We start from the raw sequence: 24,242 nt of genomic DNA on the forward strand, positions 1-24,242 counted from the left end.
AGTCCAACCCAGCTGTGTATTTAGGGACCTGATATGATAGCAGTTGGAATGTGAATACTTTAATCCTATGCGCTAATGGAGGCGCACCAAGGTAGGTGATGAAGTATAAAAGGCAGTTGTGATATTAGTGATCAGTGCCAAGGGTAATAATCGTAATGCGTTTTGAGCACAGTTGTTGGAAAGCGCTAAATAATACTAACATTATTATTCTTACTACTATTACTATCATTTAGTGTACGGCTCTGTGTCTGTTTTATGGATTTATCAGGACACTCAGAGGTCAGGGGTCAAATATCAATTATTTTTGTCCAAGGCAAAAATTAAACCAGAAATGCTTTGCTTCCTTCTCACATTTGTCGTTTTCCTTTTTCACTCTTCTACATTTGTAAAATGTCAGGATAAATACTCAGATAAATAGACGGAGTGCTATGAGTATCTATAATTTCATTGTACATAAATTACAATCACTATTATCCAATACCTTTCCAGTTATCAGCAATCTCCTTTTCATTTTCCAGTCTGTTTTTTTCGGCTTCAAGTGTCACGATTTCCAACTGACAGTCTTCCAGCATTGTCTCTAGTCTAGCTATTGCTGCTTTGCTCCTCTTCAATTCCACTTTTAGGTCCACGTTTTCCTTCACTACGTCCTTTGATAATTCTTCGACAGAGACATTCTGGATTTCTGATTTAAATTTCCTGTTAGTTAAGTCCGAGTCCGAGGCTCTTCTTATCAATTCAACTACAAGAAAACAACAACAACAACAACAACAACAACAACAACGTTTTGAAATTCGGTTTTTATAATGGGCTATAATCTGATGCTATTAATTAATTTTGATAGGTAAAACCATCAAAGATTATTGGTGAATGGGACACACTTCGAACAAAACAAACCATATAGAATTTACCAGAAATTGAGTCTTCCAAATCTCCCTAATAAGTACAAATACAAAGTCGCGAAATATGATGAAAATATATCTCGACAATAATATGTAACAAGTGACATAGACACGAGTTGCCATGACATACAAAGAGAAGAAAGGACGTATTATTTTTTTGCTTAAATGTATTCAATCTGATATAATAAATATTATTCCCGAATATTTAAATATTTAGACAAGGAAAATACGAGTGACCTAAGGGGTCTTGTCACTACGAGTCGATAGACGAGCGAGATCACGAGTATTTTTCTAGACTAGAATATAAAAACCTAGTTCTGTTGTTCAAATGCGTGAAATACTGGTTTGTGTTTGATATAATCGTAATTACCTTTACTCGAAATTGTTATCCAATCATCTGACTGACCATTGATGTTTACTTCTAGCAGTTTGAAGCGTTGCATCTGTTCTGGTTTTGTATGTAGTGTTCTTTTCAGTTTACCGATAGCAGATGTTGGGATCTGGAATGTTGCAATAACGCTACCAGGCTTTAAACCGGTAAGGTTGATTTTCTCTCTCGGTATTCCAATTTCTGTATCAAGGAAGACTCGAAACTCTTCAAGGGTGGTACGTTGGAAGTCTGACAACGTGCCTTGAAATCTAAATTCCACTGAAGTATGCCCTGGTGCTGTGATAGCGAAAAGCGCAAATGTTACCATGCCATACGTTTGTTGATTTAAATATTGAGGACAAATTTCACTTCCTTATAATGTACGATATATGATGTTCACGTCGTATAGCTATATATGTGTATAATGCTTGTGAGAGAAGGAAAAACATTTTGTTTCGATAAATATCGCCATAGATATGTTCTTTGTACTTTTCTCCTATGACATTGTATGTAAGCTTATAGATGTTCTATTTGTTTAATTTGTTTTGAAAAAAAGTGACTTATAAGTCGGGAGGTCGAGGGGCTGGGCAGATGTATATCTGTATACCTATATTTATTGTAAATTATTGTAAATCTGCATGTCACTATAATAAACTACTACTACTACTACTACTACTACTACTACTACTACTACTACTACTACTATTACTACTATACTACTACTACTACTACTACTACTACTACTACTATTACTACTATTATACTACTACTACTACTACTACTACTACTACTACTACTACTACTACCATGCCGATATCGATGTCGTATGTTGCTACACGTGTTTTGTTACAACCCACCGGAAAAAAACACTAGTGCGTTTGCTTGTTTGTGGTAAGAAGGAATGAGACAAGTTTCTATAGTCAAAACATGTTTGGAAGTTTTATTTTGAGAAATGGAACATATATATTCCAAAGGGAATGTCACTCCATAAACTTTGGACTCTTGACAGTTATTTCATAATTTCACATCACTTAAATTGTGAGCAATTCGATTGTCAAGAAACTCTAAACTGAAACCAATTTCATAGCTATTGTTCTTTGAGTGATGTAGCGTTTTCTCATGGCTATTTACTTGTATCTAAAAGAAACGAACAGTTAGGAGTCATGAATATTCAGAGTGCATCTATTATATAAATGTGTATGTCTGTGAAGTCCCTTAAGCTTGAGGCAAAGATGGATCGGTGTGAGAACAGTAAAAGGTGAAATAGTTTGAATTTGGTGTTTCTTGGCAATCGAGCAATATTTATCTGCTGTGAAATCATTCTGGAAATGACTCTTAAGAACCCAAAGTTTATGAAAGTACCCTTAGTTCTTATTTCTTGGAGTGGAGTTCCCCTTTAAATCGATTAGTACACCAGCGATGCAAATATCATATACTATATATATCCAGATGATAAAATGTGGCAATGCTGGTAAGATTCCCGTCGAACCAGACAACGTTTGGGACCAGGTTTCATGATTCCCGTACGTTTTACTTGTTCGCAGTATAATTTGGTATTAGACCTTTCCTTACCTGTGTCATACCTTGAAACGTAGAACTGTAAAACGTCACTCCTCTGGCTGCCAAAGCTATACGCGTATTCGTACAAATTGTGACGACCAATTTCAAGTAGAATCACCTGTAAATAAAGTAGGTTGTTGGGGGAGAGGTAATTATACCTTTCCAGCATCTGGAACAGCTTCTTTCCATTGGTTATCTCCTCCATCAGTCTATCTGGTATTGATGTGCCATCCTCTGAAAGTGGATCTAGGGGAGAAAGGTGAAAAAGCAGACTGGTAAGTATAATATCATGATCACCAAAATATCACCTATGATTGGGAATCAAAAAAGCTAAGGTTTCAATCACAGGTTCTCGAATTGGTATTAATCTTATCAGTGGAACCAAAGGGATTAGTCTGAGAGAGGATTATTCTGTTGTCAATTGATGGTCCTCTTTTTTATACCTCTGTCAGATAACTGTCTTTCACACCGAAATTTTAATCCTACTCTGAACTGGTTCTTTACTGCCTGACAAGCTGGTTGTCATGATAAGCTGTTTTTGTAACGTAGAATACAGAAATTTATTTTAACGAAACAATTTCAATAAACACTATTGTACACTTAATGCCTGGCTATGAGGGTACTTGTAAACCGTCTATTACCCTGACGAAAACGGGTCTCTGTATGTATGTATGTATGTATGTATGTATGTATGTATACATATATTTACCTCTTCGCACAAGAAACTTGGCATCATCCAGTTCCTCGGTAGTCAGAGATCTGCTCAAATATAGAAGCATTTTATTGTATCTGATGTTTGGGCCAATTCTATCATAACTAGGCTTTGAACATGACTGGCGTTCATTTCCCGGAAAGTCAGTTGCAGAATTGCTTGTGCAAGAAGTTGGCTGGTTGACCAGTTTCTTGGGGCGCGTTTCATCCTCTTTCTCTGAGTGTGTCTCTGCCTGTTTTGAGTTTGTTTCACAGCCATCATCACCCCTGGAGTTGAAGTGAGCGTTGTATTCGCTTGACTGGGAATTGTCAATTGAAAGCTCGTGTCCATTTTTGCAGTGAAACGGAACTTCAGTACTTTCTGTACTGAGACGCGTCTCGCTAAACTTTTGTGTACCAGATTCCTCGTCATCTCCTGAACTGTATAAGTTATTTTGCTCTTTGGTTTGGTACCTATTCTGTGTTGTTTTGTTATTCCTGTGTGTACTTTGAACCGTGGCATTGTTTGCCTCCAATTGTGGCTCATCTACCATATTGTCTAAGTTTATATCATCACCATCACCATCATCATCATCATCGTCATCATCATCATCATCATCATCATCATCATCATCTACAGGAGCAGCAGTTGCAGCATCACCACCAATCAGCTGCTTTGGCCTGGTTTCATCTTCATACTCAGAAGATAATCCATTCTCGATAGCCTTGCCGGTAACAACTTCATCTATTGGTTCCTGCTTGAGATGACGTATGGTTGGGTCACTTTGATCCGATCCAGTTTCTGGACTCGCTTCAGCATAAGTCAAGCCATCACTCGTCGGATTACAAACATTGCCGGCAAAGGTCCTACATAGGATAATTGTTGATGTATTGTTTGGCAAATTCAGAGTACCTGTTAAACGTTCGATATCGAAAAGCCCTGCATACCTTTGTCCATCTTTGGTTTCATTGACAGCTCCACAGTACTCACGTTCAACACTTTCTTGGAATGGTTGAGACCGAGTTCTTCCCATGGTAACTGTTTATGGTATGAAAAAGATTAGTTTTAACATTTCTTTTAATAGTTGCTGGTCGAGTAGAAATATCCACTTCACGTTCAAATATGATATTCTGAAAAGAGATTAATTATTTCCTTAATATTATACACTTATTGCTTGGCTATTAGGACACGACGTCTATTATACTATCCATCTATCTATCTATCTATCTATCTATCTATCTATCTATCTATCTATCTATCTATCTATCTATCTATCTATCTATCTATCTATCTATCTAGTTATTCAGCCGTCCCTCCGCCCGCCCACCCATCCATCCATCCATCCATCCACCCATCCCTCCATCTATCTATCTATCTATCTGTCTGTCTATATCTGAATGTATATATATATATCTAGATAGATAGATAGAGATAGATAGATAGATAGATAGATAGATAGATAGATAGATAGATAGATACATACATAGATAGATATCCATCCATCCATCCATCTATTTATATCTGAAAGTATATATATATGTCTGTCTATCTATCTATCTATCTATCTATCTATTTATTTATTTATTTATTTATTTATTTATTTATTTATTTATTTATTTATTTATTTATTTATTTATTTATTTATTTATTTATTTATTTATTTATTTATTTATTTATTTATTTATCTATCTATCTATCTATCTATCTATCTATCTATCTATCTATCTATCTATCTATCTATCTATCTATCTATCTATCTATCTATCTATCTATCTATCTATCTATCTATCTATCTATCTATCTATCTATCTATCTATCTATCTATCTATCTATCTATCTATCTATCTATCTATCTATCTATCTATCTATCTATCTATATGTTTGTCTGTCTTTCTGTCTATCTATCTATATCTATCTAATCTGCCTTTCTTTAATATGTTTCTTTCTTTCTTTTCGTACTGCAAAAAAGGGAAAGCCTGGACGATATTAGTCTAGCTGCTAGACCTCCTCCTCCTGGGGCTATTCTTCCTGTAAAAAGCGACTGCCGACGGTCGCCACTGATAGCGCAAGCACCAAGGGCTGCGCCTACGTAGAGGTACTCATTACCTTTGAGCTTTCGTCAGCTACCCGAAAAGCAGATCCAAGGTCTTACTACAAGACTCACACTATTTGGGATCCGTACTTTACCTTAAGGTACACACGTTGTTTTGGGGTACTCGGCGCCGGTGCGTGACTAACGACGTCAAAGTGAAATCCTAATCCATCCATGATGTGATTCGCTTTTTGACGTAATTTCAAACCATGAATACGCGTTTAAGAAATCAACATTTAGAATTACATGTGACTTTGGAAGTTAGTGTTTACGGTGCTGATATCGAAATTCGAACATTCGTTTTTTGAAATGCAATCAAAATCAAACCACAAACAACGTTTCACGTCTCATCATTTTACTGGAAAGTTAGGGGGTACCTTTTACTCGTACTATCTAAAGTTTCTTTGCAGTTTGTTTACTAAAAATTATATCAAAGCGAAGATCAAAGGAAAGCGAAAACAAGAAGTAACAGATACCATCGGAATATGAACATAACGTAACATATAAGATGATGGACGTCCTAAAAGTACAAATAAATTGTTGATTTGTAATAAATCTTTGGAGCGTGACCTCGTTTCAGGCGCATATTGCATTATTAACTGACACCAGCCATCCATCAACCCATACAGTGACAGTTGTTTTGTACATTAGACAAGAATTGTTTTTAGGTAGTGAGTTGTCATCGGCGCTATTTTTTCAATAAAATGTATTTATTGTGGTGTCATTTCGACGGTGTTACGTGTATTAGTTAAAATACATTTGTGTTGTGACCTAGACGGGGGTTGGAAGGGGCTGGTTGTGCAACTCTGTGTAAAATAAAATCAGGTGACTCTGCTGAGACTTCACTTGGATGTCGTTAGTCACGCACTGGCGCCCCGTTTGGTTTACGATACAATATCTCGCTGGGTACAGTATTGACTATACGTGGATTATGATGCTTTACCCCATCACTCGTGACCTATCCCGGAACAGCGAGAGTGTATTTAATGTGTAAGCGTATGTGTATGTGTGGTTCTTTATGAATGTAAAGATTAAACCCAAAAACTCAAAAGTTACAGGAATTTGTTTTTATAAGATGCACTGTGAGTTCTAATCTATCAGCTGGCCATGCCTTAAAACACTGCCTTGCTTGAGATAAATCATTAAATATATATGTTTAGTCTAGTCAGTGCTTTGACACAAACGTCGCAAGTTTTAATAAAACATCAATCATAATTATGATTGTCGAGACAAATACAGTTAGCAACAAAACTATTTGACCCATAAAGTGTACATAGCTCTTTAGCAAATCAGAAATTTGTAAAACATATATGATATATTGTAAATTTAAAAAAAAATCAATTTGTTTACTACCTCTAGCGGCACTCATAATTTTAAATGGAAATTAGGGGAGGGTCACATTTTACATCGATTCATTTCTAACTTTGCTTTATTTCATAATTTTGGCTTGATCCCACAAAATATATACTGCTATCACCCCACCAATACCACCATTATAAAGTAATATCATAACATATCAGTGAAATGAACTGTTAGTTGTGGTGTAGGGAGAGGGGGAGTATAAGTGAAGGGTAACAGCGTAACGAGATATTGGGGATAATGTGGAGGAGTGGAGATGTTGACATTGGTCATTATAGTAAGTTGTGTACTCATCTAGCCTTTGGGAGTCCTGGCCTTCAGCTCACCAAAGAGATCCACTTGAAACTCAAGCATTGATTTAACTTGATACAAACACAAACTCACTGCGGTTCACAAAATCCCTTGCTTTCGGAAAAAGGAACATATTGTGCCCACAAACTTTGACAGGTAAAGACATCGAACTTACCTTAGTTAGTCATCATCCACCGAAAACAACATGTCGTTCTTACCTCAGTGGATGAGGAAGTGTCTGCAGTCAGTGTCAAAAGGTCACCAACTATGCTTTAGAGTACTAGGGTGGGATTTTTTTTTCTTACGCATGTTCTAAAAATAGAAGGTACTCTAGCAACAACACATAGGGTTTATCGCAGTCCCTCTATGGAGAGACTGAGTTTATATAGTATCTTTAAATGTATGCATGTGCCAGTAGAGGGACAGAGTTACCTTGGCGGTGTGTGGAGGTGGAGGTAGCCTAGGGGTGGTTGTGGGGGGGGGGACTTGTTAAGAATATATAATGCTGAACCATAGTCATGGGACGGATACCCATGATTGAACAAAGGGTTGTCCTCAGCGACATATACAACACCATGGGTATGAAAGCGGTACACGTATTTAAATTGGATGTATAATTGACGAAATGACTTTACCGTGTTTTCCAAACCGAAAGAAAATGCAACGTGAACCAACGTAGACAAAGTTTGTGCTTGTAACTCAATAGATTGCGGAAAAACCTTTGACAACCATCAACTACAAGTAATACAGACACAGGTTAAAAATGAAAATATATAAGTTTTCATCGACGACACCAACAAAACGACGACCTAGTTTTGTTTAATATGATATTTGTCCTCAATAAAACAAAAAGAAGATGAACTGAAGTAGGAAAATTTTTTTTAAAAATTGTAAAAAAAAATGTATCCCAGCTTGTCACGCGAGAGACCGGGGTTCAATTCCCCGCTGGGTTGAACATTCTTTTATTTGGCGCATATCACATTACTTGAAAAATACCTTCGTTTCGCGTTTCCTTCACCTAGGCTAGACAAGACATTTTGTGTATGCTTTTCGTCTAGATCTGTCTGTATATCCGGCCACAGGGTAAAGGACAAATAATCAATTTTGTACTCGCGATTTTCCGGATTTCTAATATTATTTTCTGTATATTTCAAATAAAGTTTTAAATACTGTTTCCTCTCACTGCTTTTTCCTATTTCCTACCTGATATCAATGTGTTATCTGAGTTTATCAGCTTTGCATTAATTAGTAGCTTGCTAGAACAAACTCACTATTTGCTCAAATTAACGCATTATGCCGTGAGTGTAAACATCTACTGATCCGACTAATGGTAATCAGTAAGAGGAAACAGTTTTTTTATTTGAAATATACAGAAAATAATATTAGAAATCCGGAAAATCGCGAGTACAAAATTGATTATTTGTCCTTTACCCTGTGGTGTATCCGCACTTTTATGCCATCAACCCTTTCTAACTTTTCTGGACAACAAGGGACATAGTCTTGAACGCGTACATGAGTTACTTATAGTTTACTACTTACATTAGAAATAGTAACTTGTGGAACTATTTTACTATCAGTAGGCTGGTAAAATACCGCATTAATATATACATACACATGCACATGCACATACACATATGTATACGGTGTTTTGACACTGGCAGAGGCGAGGTGCATTGTACCTGTTTGGTAACTCCATACCTTCACCTCAGACCACTGTAAAGTGATCTGAGCTTTTACCAGCGTCTGCGTTCTTTGCATACGACATCTCGTCCAGATCTGTAAGGATAATGTCACAAGAATGGTGAAAATATAATATATTTATATCCTATACTTATCCCATGTGTAGAAGATGATCTAAAAGAAGAAGAAAGAAAGTAGAAAGTATATGTGCAGCGAGAGGAAAGTCTGTCCATAAGTTTTGCCCTTAATTCACTGGAATCGAACAAATCGTACTGCTTCAAAGATTCCTTCAACGTACCAAATGTCTGCGACAATTGACCTATACAGGCACAATAATTAATTTACGTCGATTATTGTTTATGACATTGAGTGGATCGGAAATTAGTTGTCTGCCAACTAATCTAATTCAACCCCATCAATACATGTGATAATAATCAGAATACAAATATTATCTGGGCATTTTCATCGTTCCTTTGGATTTCTGACAATGGCAAAGCTTCTACAAATAAAGGAAGGGGATAAAAAACAAAACAAAACAAAACAAAACAAAACAAAACAAAACAAAACAAAACAAAACAAAACAAAACAAAACAAAACAAAAACTGTATACATAAAGAGTTCGATTCAAAAAAGAAGAAAACAGACAAAACACTATCTCTCTCCCACAAACACAAACACCCATACATGTACATGTACACAAACAGACATACGTGTACACAGATATATACATCAAATCCGTCAAAAGTATTTTTACCTAGTGGACTGTAAGTATTGCTTGTATTCTAATTTAAATTCACACCTACTGTGTAGATTCCTAATCATCATTGGTATATCATTCCATAGTTTGGCCCCTGCGTATTTCACCGTGAATTGTCCTGACCTGTGCTTTACCCGTGGAATTTTAAGGTCATTTCTTGTATTTTGAGTGTCTGCCATGAGCGACTCATAGGTGTGTAGTATTCGTGAAAAACTTCGGGTAGCCTTTTATGTAACATATCGTGGACGAAAACTGCTAATTGCAACTTGTGTTGTTGATAAATATATGGGATTCTAAGTTTCTCAGTGAAAGATATCTTAAAGTGTACAACTGATATGGGCAAAGTTGAGAGTGGTTTTAGCTGTACTTCGACGTATTAATAATGTTTATAGAACCCAGAAAAATAACTTTCATCGCGAGACCTTTCTAAAAATAAGTTATAAAACGGCTAGCTTTAATAGAAGAGACATGTTGTATACTTGGGAGAGGCATGCTGGGAAATAAACTAAATTTTATAACTCAGTCTTTCAGATGTGGGTCCATAAGCAACTCCTGTACGTGTCCTTCCTAATATCTCGACATGTATGATCGATCATGCATTATTACATGGATGAAGAGTTTGGGCAATCCCATTTTGAAGTGCACAATCAATTTGAACTATCATAACTCATCCTCGGTAGTATAGTGGTGAGTATCCCCGCCTGTCACGCGGGAGACCGGGGTTCAATTCCCCGCCGGGGAGGTTTCTATTTTATCGATGGCACCCATCACATCGAACAAAATGTCTTCGTTTCGCAGATAAGCAAATGATTACTTTTTCTTCTCCAGGTGAATGAAATCGACATTCAATGTTCACACATTTGAATAGTTCATCGGTAGAGGGCGCTATATACATGAAAGGTTCATAAAATGAGGAAATGAAGGTATACATGAAAGGATCAAAACGCATCTCACACATCCACTAGAGGAAAATGTTTATATTTTTTGAAGGCGAGGGATACCATGACAAGGAGGAGAGATTTCTAAAAATTGTCTTTATGTAAATCGGAGTCAACATGAATTACATAACTCACATGATACAGAAATTAATAAGCAATCATTTTATTCACCCCTTTAAAAAAGTTTCACTTTTGGATGAATATTGATAAATATTAAAAAGTAATAGAAATAATATGACAGGAAAATATGCATAAAGATGATGGATGTACATAGAGTTTTCAGCTAAGTTGAATGAAAAGAAGGAAAAATCCACATAGTTTATTAAAATAAATGTGTGATCAAGAATGACTTAAGTATTTGAAACAAAGACAGCAAATAGAGTGTACATAGATTACATTATTTATTGTCTCTCTTTGATCAGTAAAATTAGTTCTTGACATCAAAACTAAAATGCATTAATAAACTGCTTTGAAAGTTGTGTATGATGCTATCCAGGTACAATCTGTGATACAACGATCAGCCAATAGTTTCAGAAGCCTGACTAGGTGTAAAGAACATAACGTATCATACAGTCTAGATGCTCAGAAAGAATATGTCATTCAGGCTCATAGGTTAGGTTACAGCCAATTAAGGTTAAAAACAAGAATCAATACTTAAAAGCTGATCATTTTCTTTGTATGATTTCAGGCCAGTAGTGTAATCTGGATATGATTGATTTCTGTGTGTTTATAGGAAACAGACACGGTATGTTTCATTCTTACACAGCTGTAGTAACTAGCATTTGAATATATAACGTTCGGAGACAGTCCAACCTCTGAATTCAAAAGTTCAAAATAAAAATGAAAAAAAGTCTTCAAGGTGCATTTCTAAGTAATACACTGGAATTCATTCCAAATCCTGCCTCTTTCAACAAAACTTAATTATAAAATGTTCTGTTTACTGTACACAGATTATTTCTCTGCAAGTTCTCTAAAACCAGCAGACGACTATCTAATAGTCATCGGGTAAAAATTCACAAAATTCAGAACAAGACAATAGTATATATATATTAACTATTTTACATAAATATTATGGAAGTGTTTATGGGAAATATGAAGATTAGTTCAGAATATGTACATTACGAAAAAAAACATCATTTCTGAAGAGTAGCATTCTACAGCTTTTTTTTGGCAGTTTTTTTCTTCTATTAAAAGAACACCGAATTGCTGTGGACTTCAGGTCGCAGACTCCAAAGAAAGAATGCATAATTATGAAGGTCATGAAAACAAAACAAGCTTTTAAGGATTCATTTAGGATCCTGTATTCACCTGAGTATAGGCCCCTCCTCAAGTATAAGCCCGTCCCTTATTTCGTCCAATTTCAACATTCATTTAAAAGCCCACCCCTACTTCGCATGGGTTCAATATCAAATTGAATAGCCGAACAATCATTTTCAAAAAATATTCCCAAAATTATGTATCTAGATATCAAACCTAAAACTGATTTTTTTTTTAAAAATACATAAAAGTAAAAATAACAACAAATGTGTTATCTGTTGATATAATATTCAAAACTGTTGTTTTATTTATATGGGGAGTGGGGTGCGATAGTGGAGGGAAGGGAGGGGAGAACCATATATGCTTGTTTGTCTACATAGGCCAAAAGAAGGGGCTGATACTCAAATGAGATCTCAACTAATTCTTGACATGATTCCTCTGTATCATAACTGAGATAAAACACAGACACTGCATGTTTCATCTATGAAATAGTGATAATTTGAAAAACAAATGCTCAGATAACTTCAAAGCTCTCAACATTTTACTGCATTTCAAAAAAAAAAAAGTAGAACTCTTCAACAGAACTTCTCAAGACATCTTTGAAATAAATTCTATTTAGAATGACTGTGCTAATGTTTACGATGTAGCGAAAGACCAATGTGAGCCTAACAATGTGCTTGCTAATCTGCTGGGAGACTTTTAAAAGTATCTCAGTCCAAATGATATAAAACATACCCTGAGGAATTTCCTCTGACAAACACTCCTTCTAATCAGCTGCCTTTACTAATTTCTTTGAAGGTCATATATTGAGCAGTATAAAATTTCCTTTGTTTCGATCTTCTTTGAATTTCAGTAACAACGAGGGACCAATCAGATAAAACTGGCATAGTTTTCCATACTTTGTACCGTAGCTATTTTTTTGGAGAACCTGGTATAAAAATCACTAGGGAACTTGGGCACATTTTACCTTCTTACTGCTGTTAGCAAAAACACTGCGTTGGGTGAATTTGGAAATTTTGATACACTCTTAGACTGAATCACAAATGAAATAGCTTGTCAACCCTGATGGAAAGATTCATCGTTGAGGGCGCTGCACACTGTCAGTGACAGCATTGAAGAGCACTGAGAATGATGAATCTGCTGGGCTACTTACAACTCTGTGTATACAACGGTCAAGAACATATTCTTGCAAAAATATTTCTTTCTTTATAGCTACATTCAAGTACTTTCACGGGTAAATTCTTGATTTGTGTTTTCTCTACTGATGATTCTTATAATATATAAATATGTTTGAGAACATTGCAATATCTGACAAAATGATGTACTTTTTTAAGCTCTCATGCAAAATGGATTCAACCCTGTACTCTAGAAATCTCTCCTATTCAAACAGCGCTCAAATTTCATGTCAAATGTCAGAGGTCAATTTGATGATGGAGGTCAACTGTCAGAGGTCACATGTTGGTATGATACCAATCTGATTAAAATCCGATGTAATGAACTCTGTGCAATTTCTTTTTTTAGCTCTTACGTTTATTGTCGTTTGTTCTTTTTTGGTTCTGTGAGCGCTCGATACCATCATCTGACACAATACCAAAGGTGTTCTCAAGTCAAGTGAGTGAATGAGAATGCATAATGCACCAAAATATATGGTATGGGTAGAGTACTTCAGAGTGCTCTGTTCCAAAAGTGCTCGACCAATAACGCAGACAATGATATTATCGTTATTGTTTGGTGATTCACTTTCTTTCAATTTCAAACGTTGAGTGTTATATTGTAAGACAGATTCTGGTTGGCTACTCGTAAGTACGAGATTGGATCCGAAAACATCTATGGTATTGTGTCAGATGAAGGTAGCTGGTGCTCACAGAACGAAAAAAGAGCAAACGACAATAAACGTTAGAGCTAAATAAAGAAATCGTACTGAGTTCATTACATTGGATTTTAATCCTATTGGTGCAATACAAGCCTGAAAGACTGTTGAGATGACTGAAGCTGTTCAGTACTGGTAAATGAATACTAGTTCTTGTAAATATGTTTACTACTCCGTTGGACCGTCAGTTCTATTTGCCCTTACATATGCTCTCATCTTCTCTTGAATCTTTTGATTTACTTTAAAAGGTTTGATTTCTTGTAAACATATTTCTGGATTATTTCTGAAACAAATTCAGAAGAAACAAAAGTATTAGGATAAGGGTATGGTTTTTCACAAACAAAATCTGGATGTTATAGTATATATGTAAAATGGTTGTAAACAATCACAGTACACTGAATCTGTCTTTCTGTTTATATCTCAGTTTCGTCAGTCTGTCTCTGTCTCTGTCTCTGTCACTCACTCTCTCTCTTTCGCTCTCTCTCTCTCTCTTTCTCTCTCTCTCTCTCTCACACACACACACACACACACACACAGTGTGTGTATAGATTACCATGGTAACTTACTTGTATTCATCTGTTTCTGCTAAATCTAAAATATCGTCTACTATAAGTATGAAAGCTTTGCCACCTGTTGCCGGCATGAGACCATTCTCATATAACCACTGTTTGTCTTCCTGGTCTCCACAGTACTGTAACCAATCAGAGCGATAAAAGTCAGTCATACCTGGGAACATTTCACTTACATTGTACAACTGCAGCCAATCAGAATGAAAGATTTAGTCACATCTGGGCTGATATTTCAAGCTAGGACTTTTGAAAATAATTTTCACTCTTCCTGATTTCTATCTCAATAATTTTTAAAATCACCTTACTGCAATTGACTAAAACTTTCACAATATTTGAATGAAGTTATTATCCATACCTAAAATAGCAACTTTTAACATACAAAGAGCTATGCAGTTAAACATGAATCAAATTATTTACCTTAAAAAGTTCAGGATGTTTGTAGTACAAGCGCCCTCTAGTGGCACCTAGACCAAGAGCTCTGAAATGACAAGATAACAACATTATAAGACTTGGGTTGATTGACTGAATGATTGATTGATTGATTGATTGACTGACTGATTGATTGATTGATTGATCATTGATTGAATTCAAATCAATTTGGCCGTATAGAAAATCACGTAACATAAATTAGCAACATATTTACATATCTCAGACATCTGTTGGCAACAGGAGGCAGTATTTTTTTTGCTTTGATTTCAATCATGCTATCCTATAGTGTGTCTACAGTTGTAAAGGGTCGGATGATTTAACAACACTCCTGGCAATGTATTTCACAGTCTATAGCTATACAGCACTTAATAGCCTGACATACTTGTTAGCTCTAGCACCCATCACAAACAAAGTTTCTTCATTTACTCTAACTGGGTCCCACTTGGGACCATCTCTCCTCACTGGATCAGACTTCGGTTTGGCAAATTCTCTCGGTGGCCTTCCTTTCCTCTGTAAAATACAATCAGTGTCATCACAGTTCATCACAAAGGTCAAATATTTTATGTCAAAGGTCAATAAATTATGTCCCCTGAAAGCTAAATATCATCTCAAAGGTTGTTACATAAATTTTGTCATGGCAAAGATCAAACATAGATAGATTGTCATGTCAAAGTTCAATGATAGGTAAATTATGTCCTTAGGTTAAATATATGTCAAAGGTCAAAGGTCGGTAATTTATGTCACTTAAAAGATCACTATCAGGTCATGTCAAAGGTTACAGGTTGGTAACTGCAACTGTTCTGGTGCCGGTATTTCCTATGTCTGTTTTAGTAGGACCTTGATTAATCTATCAACATATTTTTTTCATTTCCATTTTGTATATGGAAGAACACTAAACCTAAAACTATTTTGCAATTCATATTTCATATTTCCTATCAATAGTATCCACATGAAATAATTTGCATTATTTAAATTATGGACAGAGGTGATGATTATGATGATGATGACTCTTTCTCATAACCTAACCAACCTCAATATCTTGGCTAAAACAAAGTCTTCAGTTTGATAATCTGAGAAAAGTTCTGCAACAAAATTTCCCTCTCCAGTAACAGAATACATTTTGACTTTTAAAATGCACTCTGTTAGGGAGAGGTTTTTAGTTTTTTTTTGTTTTTTTTTAATTGCTTGTTCTCAAAATCAAACCAATTATCACTTTGAAGATCTTTAGAATGAAACAGAATATTAACATCTGAACATCCTAGCAAAATCAAAGACATGGCGGGTATCACACTGACACACTACCTACCTTTCTAACTAACGGTGGAAAATTAACTTCTGATAACGTTTTGAATTTCTGAAAGAAATGAGACAAAAGTTAAATTTGTTTGCATTTAATGATTAAACAAACAGCTACAAGTGAATTTCATTATCTGAAATAGAACATTATCACCTAACGATTCATCTCTTTCTTGGCTGACAACATGACTTTCTCCACTCCATGCATACATTACTATAGATAAATATAAGAATGAGTCGCTACGTGGTAATTAGCTACAATGCTACTACAGGTACTGTGTGATTTGAAAAAAAGAGATACTGTGGAATACATAGCAGCCTAATGGGAATGTAGACTGATTACTGCAAGACAAAAGCTCAAAAAGGGCAAATACAAACACATTCTGAATTTACCTTCCTTACTGGTTCATCTTTGGAATCATCTTCTGTTTTACCTGATGCTACACTTGATGTTTCATCACTCTTAAAAATATCTTTTGCCTGAAAAATAGGAGTAAAATAATTCTCAAAATCATTTCTACTATCATAATTATTTAAAAGATCCTACACCCATGTTCTTATTTAAATCCATGGTCAAGGAAAGGCAATAGGCTTTTGTCCAACTATGTGATGAGAATGGCTTCATATGAAAGCAGAATGCCAGCTTCCAGCACACTAAGATAGACACAAACTAACAACTGTTGTTGCATGTGGCAGAATACACAAGTGTACAACAGCAGGTTGCATGAATATATAACCACGGTGTAAAGTGGAAGACCACAAAAGTCAGAGATCTATCAGAAATACTGTCCTACTGTGAGTGTAATTATGTCATGTCCTGTAATTCCTTATATCCACATAATACAGCATGGTTTTAGATCTAGTCTATCTGAAATCTTGTTTTCAGCTTTTGTATGGAATTCATATTTTCCTTGGCCTACCTGTAGACTTGAACCATACTGGTAATCGAAAATTCAAAAACCAAAATGTTCACTTAGGATAGCAGAATAGTGTAGTAGTGATTGTGGTTTAAGTCTACAGGTAGGCTCTATTTTCCTATGCTAAAAAAAAGATAAATTTGGGGAATAATATCTAACCATTGATTGATTTCAGTAGTTATAATAGAACCTTGTTGTTAGTCTCTACTTACCTGTTCCAAAGCCTCTTGAAATGTACTCAAAATACTAGCTTCAGTTACAGCTTTGTCACCATAGTTTTCTTTAACATTCTGTGCCGCTGCATCAAAGTACTGATGGAAAATGAGGGCCAAAAAATCAATTTATATAAGAAATTTTACATGGAAGATGAATGAAGATCAATATGTATGCAATAACTTGAATTGTAGTATTAGGCCTTTCATTTGCCATGGTGGCACTCTACTTCCTGTCTGTGTGTACATTGTATGGTATAGGTTACTTGGTTTATCATAGAGCACTGCAGCTTTCCTCAATACGAACAACATCCCTAGTTAGACTTCTACAAAATACCAAGGAACAAAAATCTTAAGAAACAGTGCTATGAGGTGATGATACCCCCAATTTGAACGAGGGCGCTGTATTCTCAATTTCCTGTTTGCAGCCTATTATATTACTGTTATAGTCCAATATGACATCACAACTGTAAAACAACTATATAGGGTACACTAAAACAAACTTACCTGTCTATACTTGTCCATCACTTTTTTAATGTCTTTATTTATAGAAGTTTGTAAGACCGCACGTAGTAAGTCCAAAGACTTGGCAGGATTAATACAACCTCCATTCCTGTCAACGATAAATCATCATTTTACATCATTTCTGGATCATGCATCTTAAATAATCAACAAATTTGGACTATAATCATATCTTCGTCATCGTACATTCAACTCTCTTTTTTGACACTTGTATGTATTAGCATGCCCCCAAAATGGTTAACCTGATTGGCTGCTAATTATGACTCATTGTCCAATCGGATGCCTTCTTGTGTTTACTAGTTTTACAGAGGTGTTTCCTGTCAGTCACATTTGTGACTCTGTTAGTATGTTTTCCACTAGCATTTTTTATCACTTTTGTGGTGTTCAGTGCCTATGAACTTTTAGGATATATGGCACTTTACAAGTGCTATAATAATAATAATAATTATTATTATTATTATTATTATTATTATTATGGCAAAGGTGACATTTTGTCGATTCTGTGATTCTCCACCTTAATAGTGGTGTGCTCATTTTTTTGCTTCTGATGCTATCACTTTGTTGTTAAATGGTAAAATGTATAATAAAAGTGAGGTTTTGAAGGGAAATTGGCTGACAAAACTTACCGTGTATTGTAGTGTGATTCTTCTGTTCTAACTAATCTACTAACTCTAGTAGGAAATATCTGTGGTGTCATACAAAATGGGTTGGGCTGTAAAAAAATAAAACCAAGGCATTCTTTACAATCCCATTGTCATTTCAAGTTTCATTCATACACCTACTAGGAATCTTGCTACATGTATATATGTACATGTGAAGCTAGTAAGAATAATATAAACCTAAAATGTTGCAAAAAAATGCAGTATTGAACTTCCATGTTCCAGCTAAAAAAATTTCTATTGGCTTCATGCACATAAAATGAGTTTCAAAATAGGTGCATTCTTCACTATACATACAGACATTACACATCAATTGATCAAATCAATCAATCAATCAATCAATCAATCACTATATATCTGTAAATAAAATAGGATATGTCACATGCATGTTGATAGACAATGTCTACACTTCTGTAGTGTTTTGCTAAGGATAGGAACCCTAGTAACAGAAAGTGTAAAATTTGTTAAAAATAGAATAGTTTTCCATAATTGTAAAGCGCTTTGAGCACAGAGTGGGAAAGCACTATGAACAACTAACATTATTATTATAACACTGATAACCATCAATCAATCAATCAATTGATTCATGTAACACTGTTAATACTTACAATTTCTACCATTTTAGGAGGAGGGGGAGCTGGAGGAGGTGGTTTAGGTGCTACTGGTGCTGGTTCAGAGACTGGTAGCTGTTGGTGGCGCTGTTTATCAGTTGTCATATTGATGGCTGGAGTATGTTGTTGTAACTTGGTTGTCTGAGATATATTCCCTGATATATTGCTACCTCCAACAAAACTCGGTCCTTTCTGTGCTTGTGCAAATCTAGCAGTCATAATGTGGTGACTCCCTGGTACATGGTGATGTGCTGGTGGCGGCGCAGGTGTAGGAAAATGTGGTAGATTATGTCTACCAAAGTCTTGCGGGTGTGTAGGAGGTGGAGGGGGTGGGAGAGCGACTTTGTTGGGATTTTGCTGCCCATACAAATGACTGGTCATGTCAATTGGGTATCCTCTGGGTACATGGACAGGTTCTCTTAGGAGAGCAGTCAATGGATTGTTGATAGCTGCATGAAAACTACTGGGTATATTGGAATGTACTGATGAGGAACCAACATTTCCTGCAACGATGGCTGAAGACTGATGATGAGGTGGCTGGGACTGCAGTTGTGCCATTACCTGACTTATGGTCCTGTACATCACAACAAAAACACATTTGATCAGTACATATGAAATGGATAGCAAGTGTTTTCTATGAATTAAAGTAACAGAGGTAGTTAGCCTTCTTGCTATACTTCAGCAGAGACAGTAGAGAAGACTTCACTGTCTATGACTTCAGTCACCTTGCAGTTTGAACAACTAAGATTAAAATTAAGCAGTGAAAAACAATTGCCTGGTAGAGTTATAGAAACAATGGTCCAAAACAAAAGAATCATCCAATGTAATCCTTATTCCATATATGACATACATGTATGTACGAGAGATTACTTGCACTGGTGTATATGCCCATACTAGTAGTATTACTGCATATGTACCAGAGATTACTTGCACTGGTGTGTGTGCACATACTAGTGGTATTTCCACTGCAGTGCAATACCGAAAATATTACTGCATACCTGCATGCAAATGATATACAAATGAGGATGTGGCCAGTTGCTACACACGAATTTGCACGATCGCACTATATGATTTTTATGATTTTCATTGAAATTTGCCCTTTCAGATAAAACATTGATTCTGTAATAATAACAAAACCCATGCCATGTGAGTTCCAGTGTGGTGGGTACTCAGGGGTATTTATTTGCATTCATGCTTGCAGTGTTTTCTGCTGCATTTTCACATGAGACGCTCCTGAAAGTTCACACACAGAGAACACTGCAACCACTGCAAATACCCAGAGTACACAAAATTTGCACTCACACGTCATAGGGTTCCCTCATATGATTCAATTGATAAGATAACACTATAAATGCGAGAACCTGGGAATGAAACTCAGGCCTTTAATGGCCCTGTCAGAGTAGGATTAACATGTGGGTGCAAAAAAAAAGTTGCCTGGGAGAGCTACACAAAAACGTGGTCAAGAACAATAGAAAATTTGTATGTAATCCATATGGCGCCACTCCCCTACAATGCCTGGCCTTTTCCTAGTGAATGGCTACTTTCATGGAGCTACTTTCAGAAACTAGGTACAAATTTCCAGCTGTTAGATGATGTCAATAGTTTCACCATTGATTAGGAGCAACTGAGAGGTGAGCTGTATGATGTAAAGACAAAGAAATGAATTTCTAATGATGGACATAGGTATATCAAAGTGGGTTTGGATGTTGCAAATTCTAGGTTTACATGACGGTTTAGTCTGTATGCCAATGTGGTTTCTAACTAAACTACATCTGGTCAACAGTGTATAAGTAGCATCTTCAGCTGACAAATATACCATATTTGGACATTACACATAACTGCCCCAATAAACACTTTATGAGGGACTGTGTTATTGGTTAGAATTTTGTGATTGATTAACACAGACATGATGTTGACTGTGGGTGGCTGTGGATGAATTTTAAATTGCATCCCATGCATCTCAGGACTTCTAGAGTAATGACTTTGACTATACTGTAAAGTGGAGGTGTAAATGGTAATGATACTGTATAGGAACTAGACTACATATGGCTATTCCAGCAAAAGGCCAAGAATTGCAGCAAAGTGGTGAGAGCCACATATGGGGTGGTACCAATGGCAGTTCTGGTTGGGGTGTGTGGCCAGTGCTGGAAACCCCAGCCTCCCATTTAGACCCACTTTGACTAAAAATCAATACCAAGTTTAGACAAAATACATTTTCCTTAGGAGGCAACATTTTGGGACAATTAATGGCAATTATGATTTGGTAAAGGACAATGGCCCACATCTTAGACCAAGCAAAATAAAAAATAATGGAAAGTGGACCCCATTTTCGACTCTTCAGCTAGGAAAAAACAGACCCCATTTTAGGCCAAAGGGCTAGAAAACGCACCCCAAAGTATACATATATGTATACTCACATAAGGGGAGTAGCCCCCCCCCCCCCCCCCCCCTGGGTGAGATCAAAAGTCCCCACATGACTGAATTCTAGGCTAAATAAAACAATCTATTTCTATAAACAGTATAAAAAAGGTCAAACATGAAATGTACTGTACATGTATCACTAAAAACAATCATTGAGTGAAGGCTAAATTAGGTAATGATCAATTGTTAATTTGTAAAGAAAAATGTGGTAAATACACTTCAAGGTCATCAGATTTATACTTGACCTTGAAATATGCATAACAATTAAGACTAGCAATGCATGTACAGTTAGTTTCAGAACATGAACAATACATAATACAGCACCACTGTTTTGAGAAAACCAACACAGTAACATTTAGAAGGTTTTGTTGTATTGGGAGGCAAATTTGAAGGTGTTGAAATAAAGAATAAATACTGGAAAAAATTATCTGATTATTGAATTCAACACAATGTAGAATTTTACATTTACCTGTTAGAACATCTGTCATTGCGCAAACGTAAATTCAATTATTTGGTTATAGAAAAATGAGAATGAGCTGGAGAAATTGGTGTTTTTCCTTGGCTAAATCGTTCAAGCAATGGAAATACCCGTCTCCCACACAATACATGCCTAAAAATAAAATATTTACTGCATTTTAAATCTTAATGGCGTAAATCTGCGTGGGTGGACGGGCAGACATGTTTTTTCCTTTCTTCATCTGAGACAGAACATGTCCAAACATTTCACAATGTTAGGTTGTCAACAAATCAACGTGTATATTATTTGCGTGCGACCTTATTTCAAATTAGTAAACGCATCATTCGGATGGGTAATTTAGTTGTTCTCGTTGCACGTATACAAAACAATAGCGGTGACTACTGACAGTGGAGCGTGCAACCCGGAACCATAGGTTTTCCGAGAAAACTAGCTATTAAAAGTCTTATCGATATTTCCCGGCGAAATGACAAGACAGCAATTATTAAAGAGAGGGCACGATCTCTCAGATCTGTAATAATCAGAGTTGCCGCTTGACAATTGAAAAAGGTAAGCGAAATGAACAATTCTGGAAATTGGAAGCCATGCAACAACAACAGTCAACAAGCCCCTATGGCCTAAACAATGCGCCGTATTTTTCGATCGAAACTGACAACAACGCGCACATGCCAATACATGTAAACATATGATGCGTGCCTCTGCTAGGAAAGTTGAAGGGTTAAATATTTGGCAATACCCTTGGGTAGCATGCCAGCAGTTGCATACATTTGAACCACTTACTGTTTTGTCGGCATTGACGGCTGTCTTTCCTGATCGGTATGATTCTCCAAACGCTCCGCCATCTTTCTAACAAAACTTACCCCTTTGACCTTGGTGACGTCACATCTCAGAATAGCTATTAAAAAAAATACACCAATGAAGTAAAAAACATCAAGGTATAAATGAATGTTTTAACCTTATTTTTTCTGGAAGGTAAAAGGGTGAATAAAATAGGCGATATTTACAAAAAGTATTATATTTCAATGTCAAAGGGCAAAACTTCACGCATGCTCTGTAGAGGGCGCAGATATTCGAAGATTGAAAACATAATGAACATCGAGAATGTGTTATGACCTGCCCAGAGGTGATCTTTTTTCGAAAATAAAGCCTTTGGAGGTAATGATCCCATCTCCAGCTCAATACTTACGTGACAGGAGTAAATAAGAGCATATGATCGCCAGGAATTTCGTGTAATTGCAGAAAAATTACTCTACACTGGCAGGTAAGTTGAGATTGTGAGCTGAGTGACTGAAAATATACGTTCCACAATTTCCACTGCAAGTCATGTTAGTCCCAGCATATGGTTGCAGAGAGATATCCGTGGATTTTCTGTCATTGCCTTATCCTTTCAATTACTAGCAGACGAATGACGTTTCATAGATGCGTCCTATTTTGTACAATCTGGGGTGCAAACTGTGTTTTAAACACAGTACCAGGTATATGCACCTGTCAAATTAATTTCCGGTGGCCAACAATCTTAGATTGATTGTACAACTGAAAAAAATGCCCTTAGAAATCATGTGAATATTCGCGATGGGCAAATAATTTTTTTATTGCATTCTGAATCAGCAGGTTTAGTTATCTATTGTGTAGTTTGTGATACATTTATACATAAATAATGAACTTGCATGTATATATTTCCTTGACATGTTTATCAAATTATGTATATAATAATTAGATTTTATTCCCCAATAATGTTTTGTCTTTGTTCAGCCAAGGAAAATATGAGGGATCTAACGGGCCCTAGTCTAGCAACTCGTAGTGAGTATTTTCTAGCTGAATGAAGAAATATATTGGAGAATAGCATAATTATACCAGCACCAGTAATATCAAAGAAAGATTGGGGAAAGTAAATGGCAATTTTGAACGTTTTGACTCATATTTCAAAAACAGCAGAACTAGTAACGTAGATGCATGTTGTCGTGACGTAAAATGACCAGAGTATATATTCCATATTTTGTGTTCAACTTGGCTGGTGCGTGGTATAATAACTTAAAGATATTATTCCCCAATATTTGTCTATGTTCAGCCAAGGAAAATATTAGTAACCTAACGCCTAACAGGCTCTTGTCACAGTGAGTCACTAGACTCATAGTGACAAGCCCCCTTAGGTCACAAGTATTTTCCAACTGAATAAAGAAAATATTGGAGAACAATACAATTATACCTCCTCAAGTATTTTTTACAAAAAAATCAGGAAAATAATGCCTATTTCACACACCACACAACCTGTGACATAGATATGGGTTGTCATGACATAGAATGACCAGGTATATTGATCCATATTTTCTGTTCAAAGACAATAACTTGGCTTGAGTATTGTATATT

General features: G+C 36.0%; 1 protein-coding gene and 1 non-coding gene across 2 annotated transcripts; one reads left to right on the forward strand and one right to left on the reverse strand.

The window, feature by feature from the left end:
- Positions 1–10,369: 10,369 nt before the first annotated feature.
- Trnad-guc (transfer RNA aspartic acid (anticodon GUC)) lies at positions 10,370–10,441 on the forward strand. The gene has a single exon. It is a non-coding gene; the product is annotated as a tRNA-Asp (tRNA).
- A 3,407-nt stretch (positions 10,442–13,848) lies between these two features.
- On the reverse strand, positions 13,849–22,717 carry LOC144449770 (uncharacterized). The gene is made up of 11 exons (XM_078140345.1): positions 22,656–22,717; positions 18,977–19,553; positions 18,336–18,421; positions 17,695–17,800; positions 17,188–17,286; positions 16,452–16,538; positions 16,069–16,116; positions 15,145–15,272; positions 14,751–14,811; positions 14,331–14,455; positions 13,849–14,047 (listed from the first exon to the last, which is right to left on the reverse strand). Exons 1-11 carry the CDS (start codon positions 22,715–22,717, stop codon positions 13,933–13,935), a joined length of 1,494 nt encoding a protein of 497 aa, XP_077996471.1. The 3' UTR covers positions 13,849–13,932.
- Positions 22,718–24,242: the final 1,525 nt, after the last annotated feature.

This window comes from Glandiceps talaboti, chromosome 18, assembly GCF_964340395.1.
Source record: "Glandiceps talaboti chromosome 18, keGlaTala1.1, whole genome shotgun sequence".
NCBI lineage: Eukaryota > Metazoa > Hemichordata > Enteropneusta > Spengelidae > Glandiceps > Glandiceps talaboti.

Bases quoted from the DNA above. Each gene is read 5' to 3' on its own strand.
- LOC144449770 (XM_078140345.1), bottom strand. From the start codon at position 22,717: ATGGCGGAGCGTTTGGAGAATCATACCGATCAGGAAAGACAGCCGTCA. The intron at 18,422-18,976 runs GTAAGTATTAAC...ATTTTTTTACAG, and splicing joins CTCCTAAAATGGTAGAAATT to CCCAACCCATTTTGTATGAC. The intron at 17,287-17,694 runs GTAAGTTTGTTT...ATTTTCCATCAG, and splicing joins TGATGGACAAGTATAGACAG to TACTTTGATGCAGCGGCACA.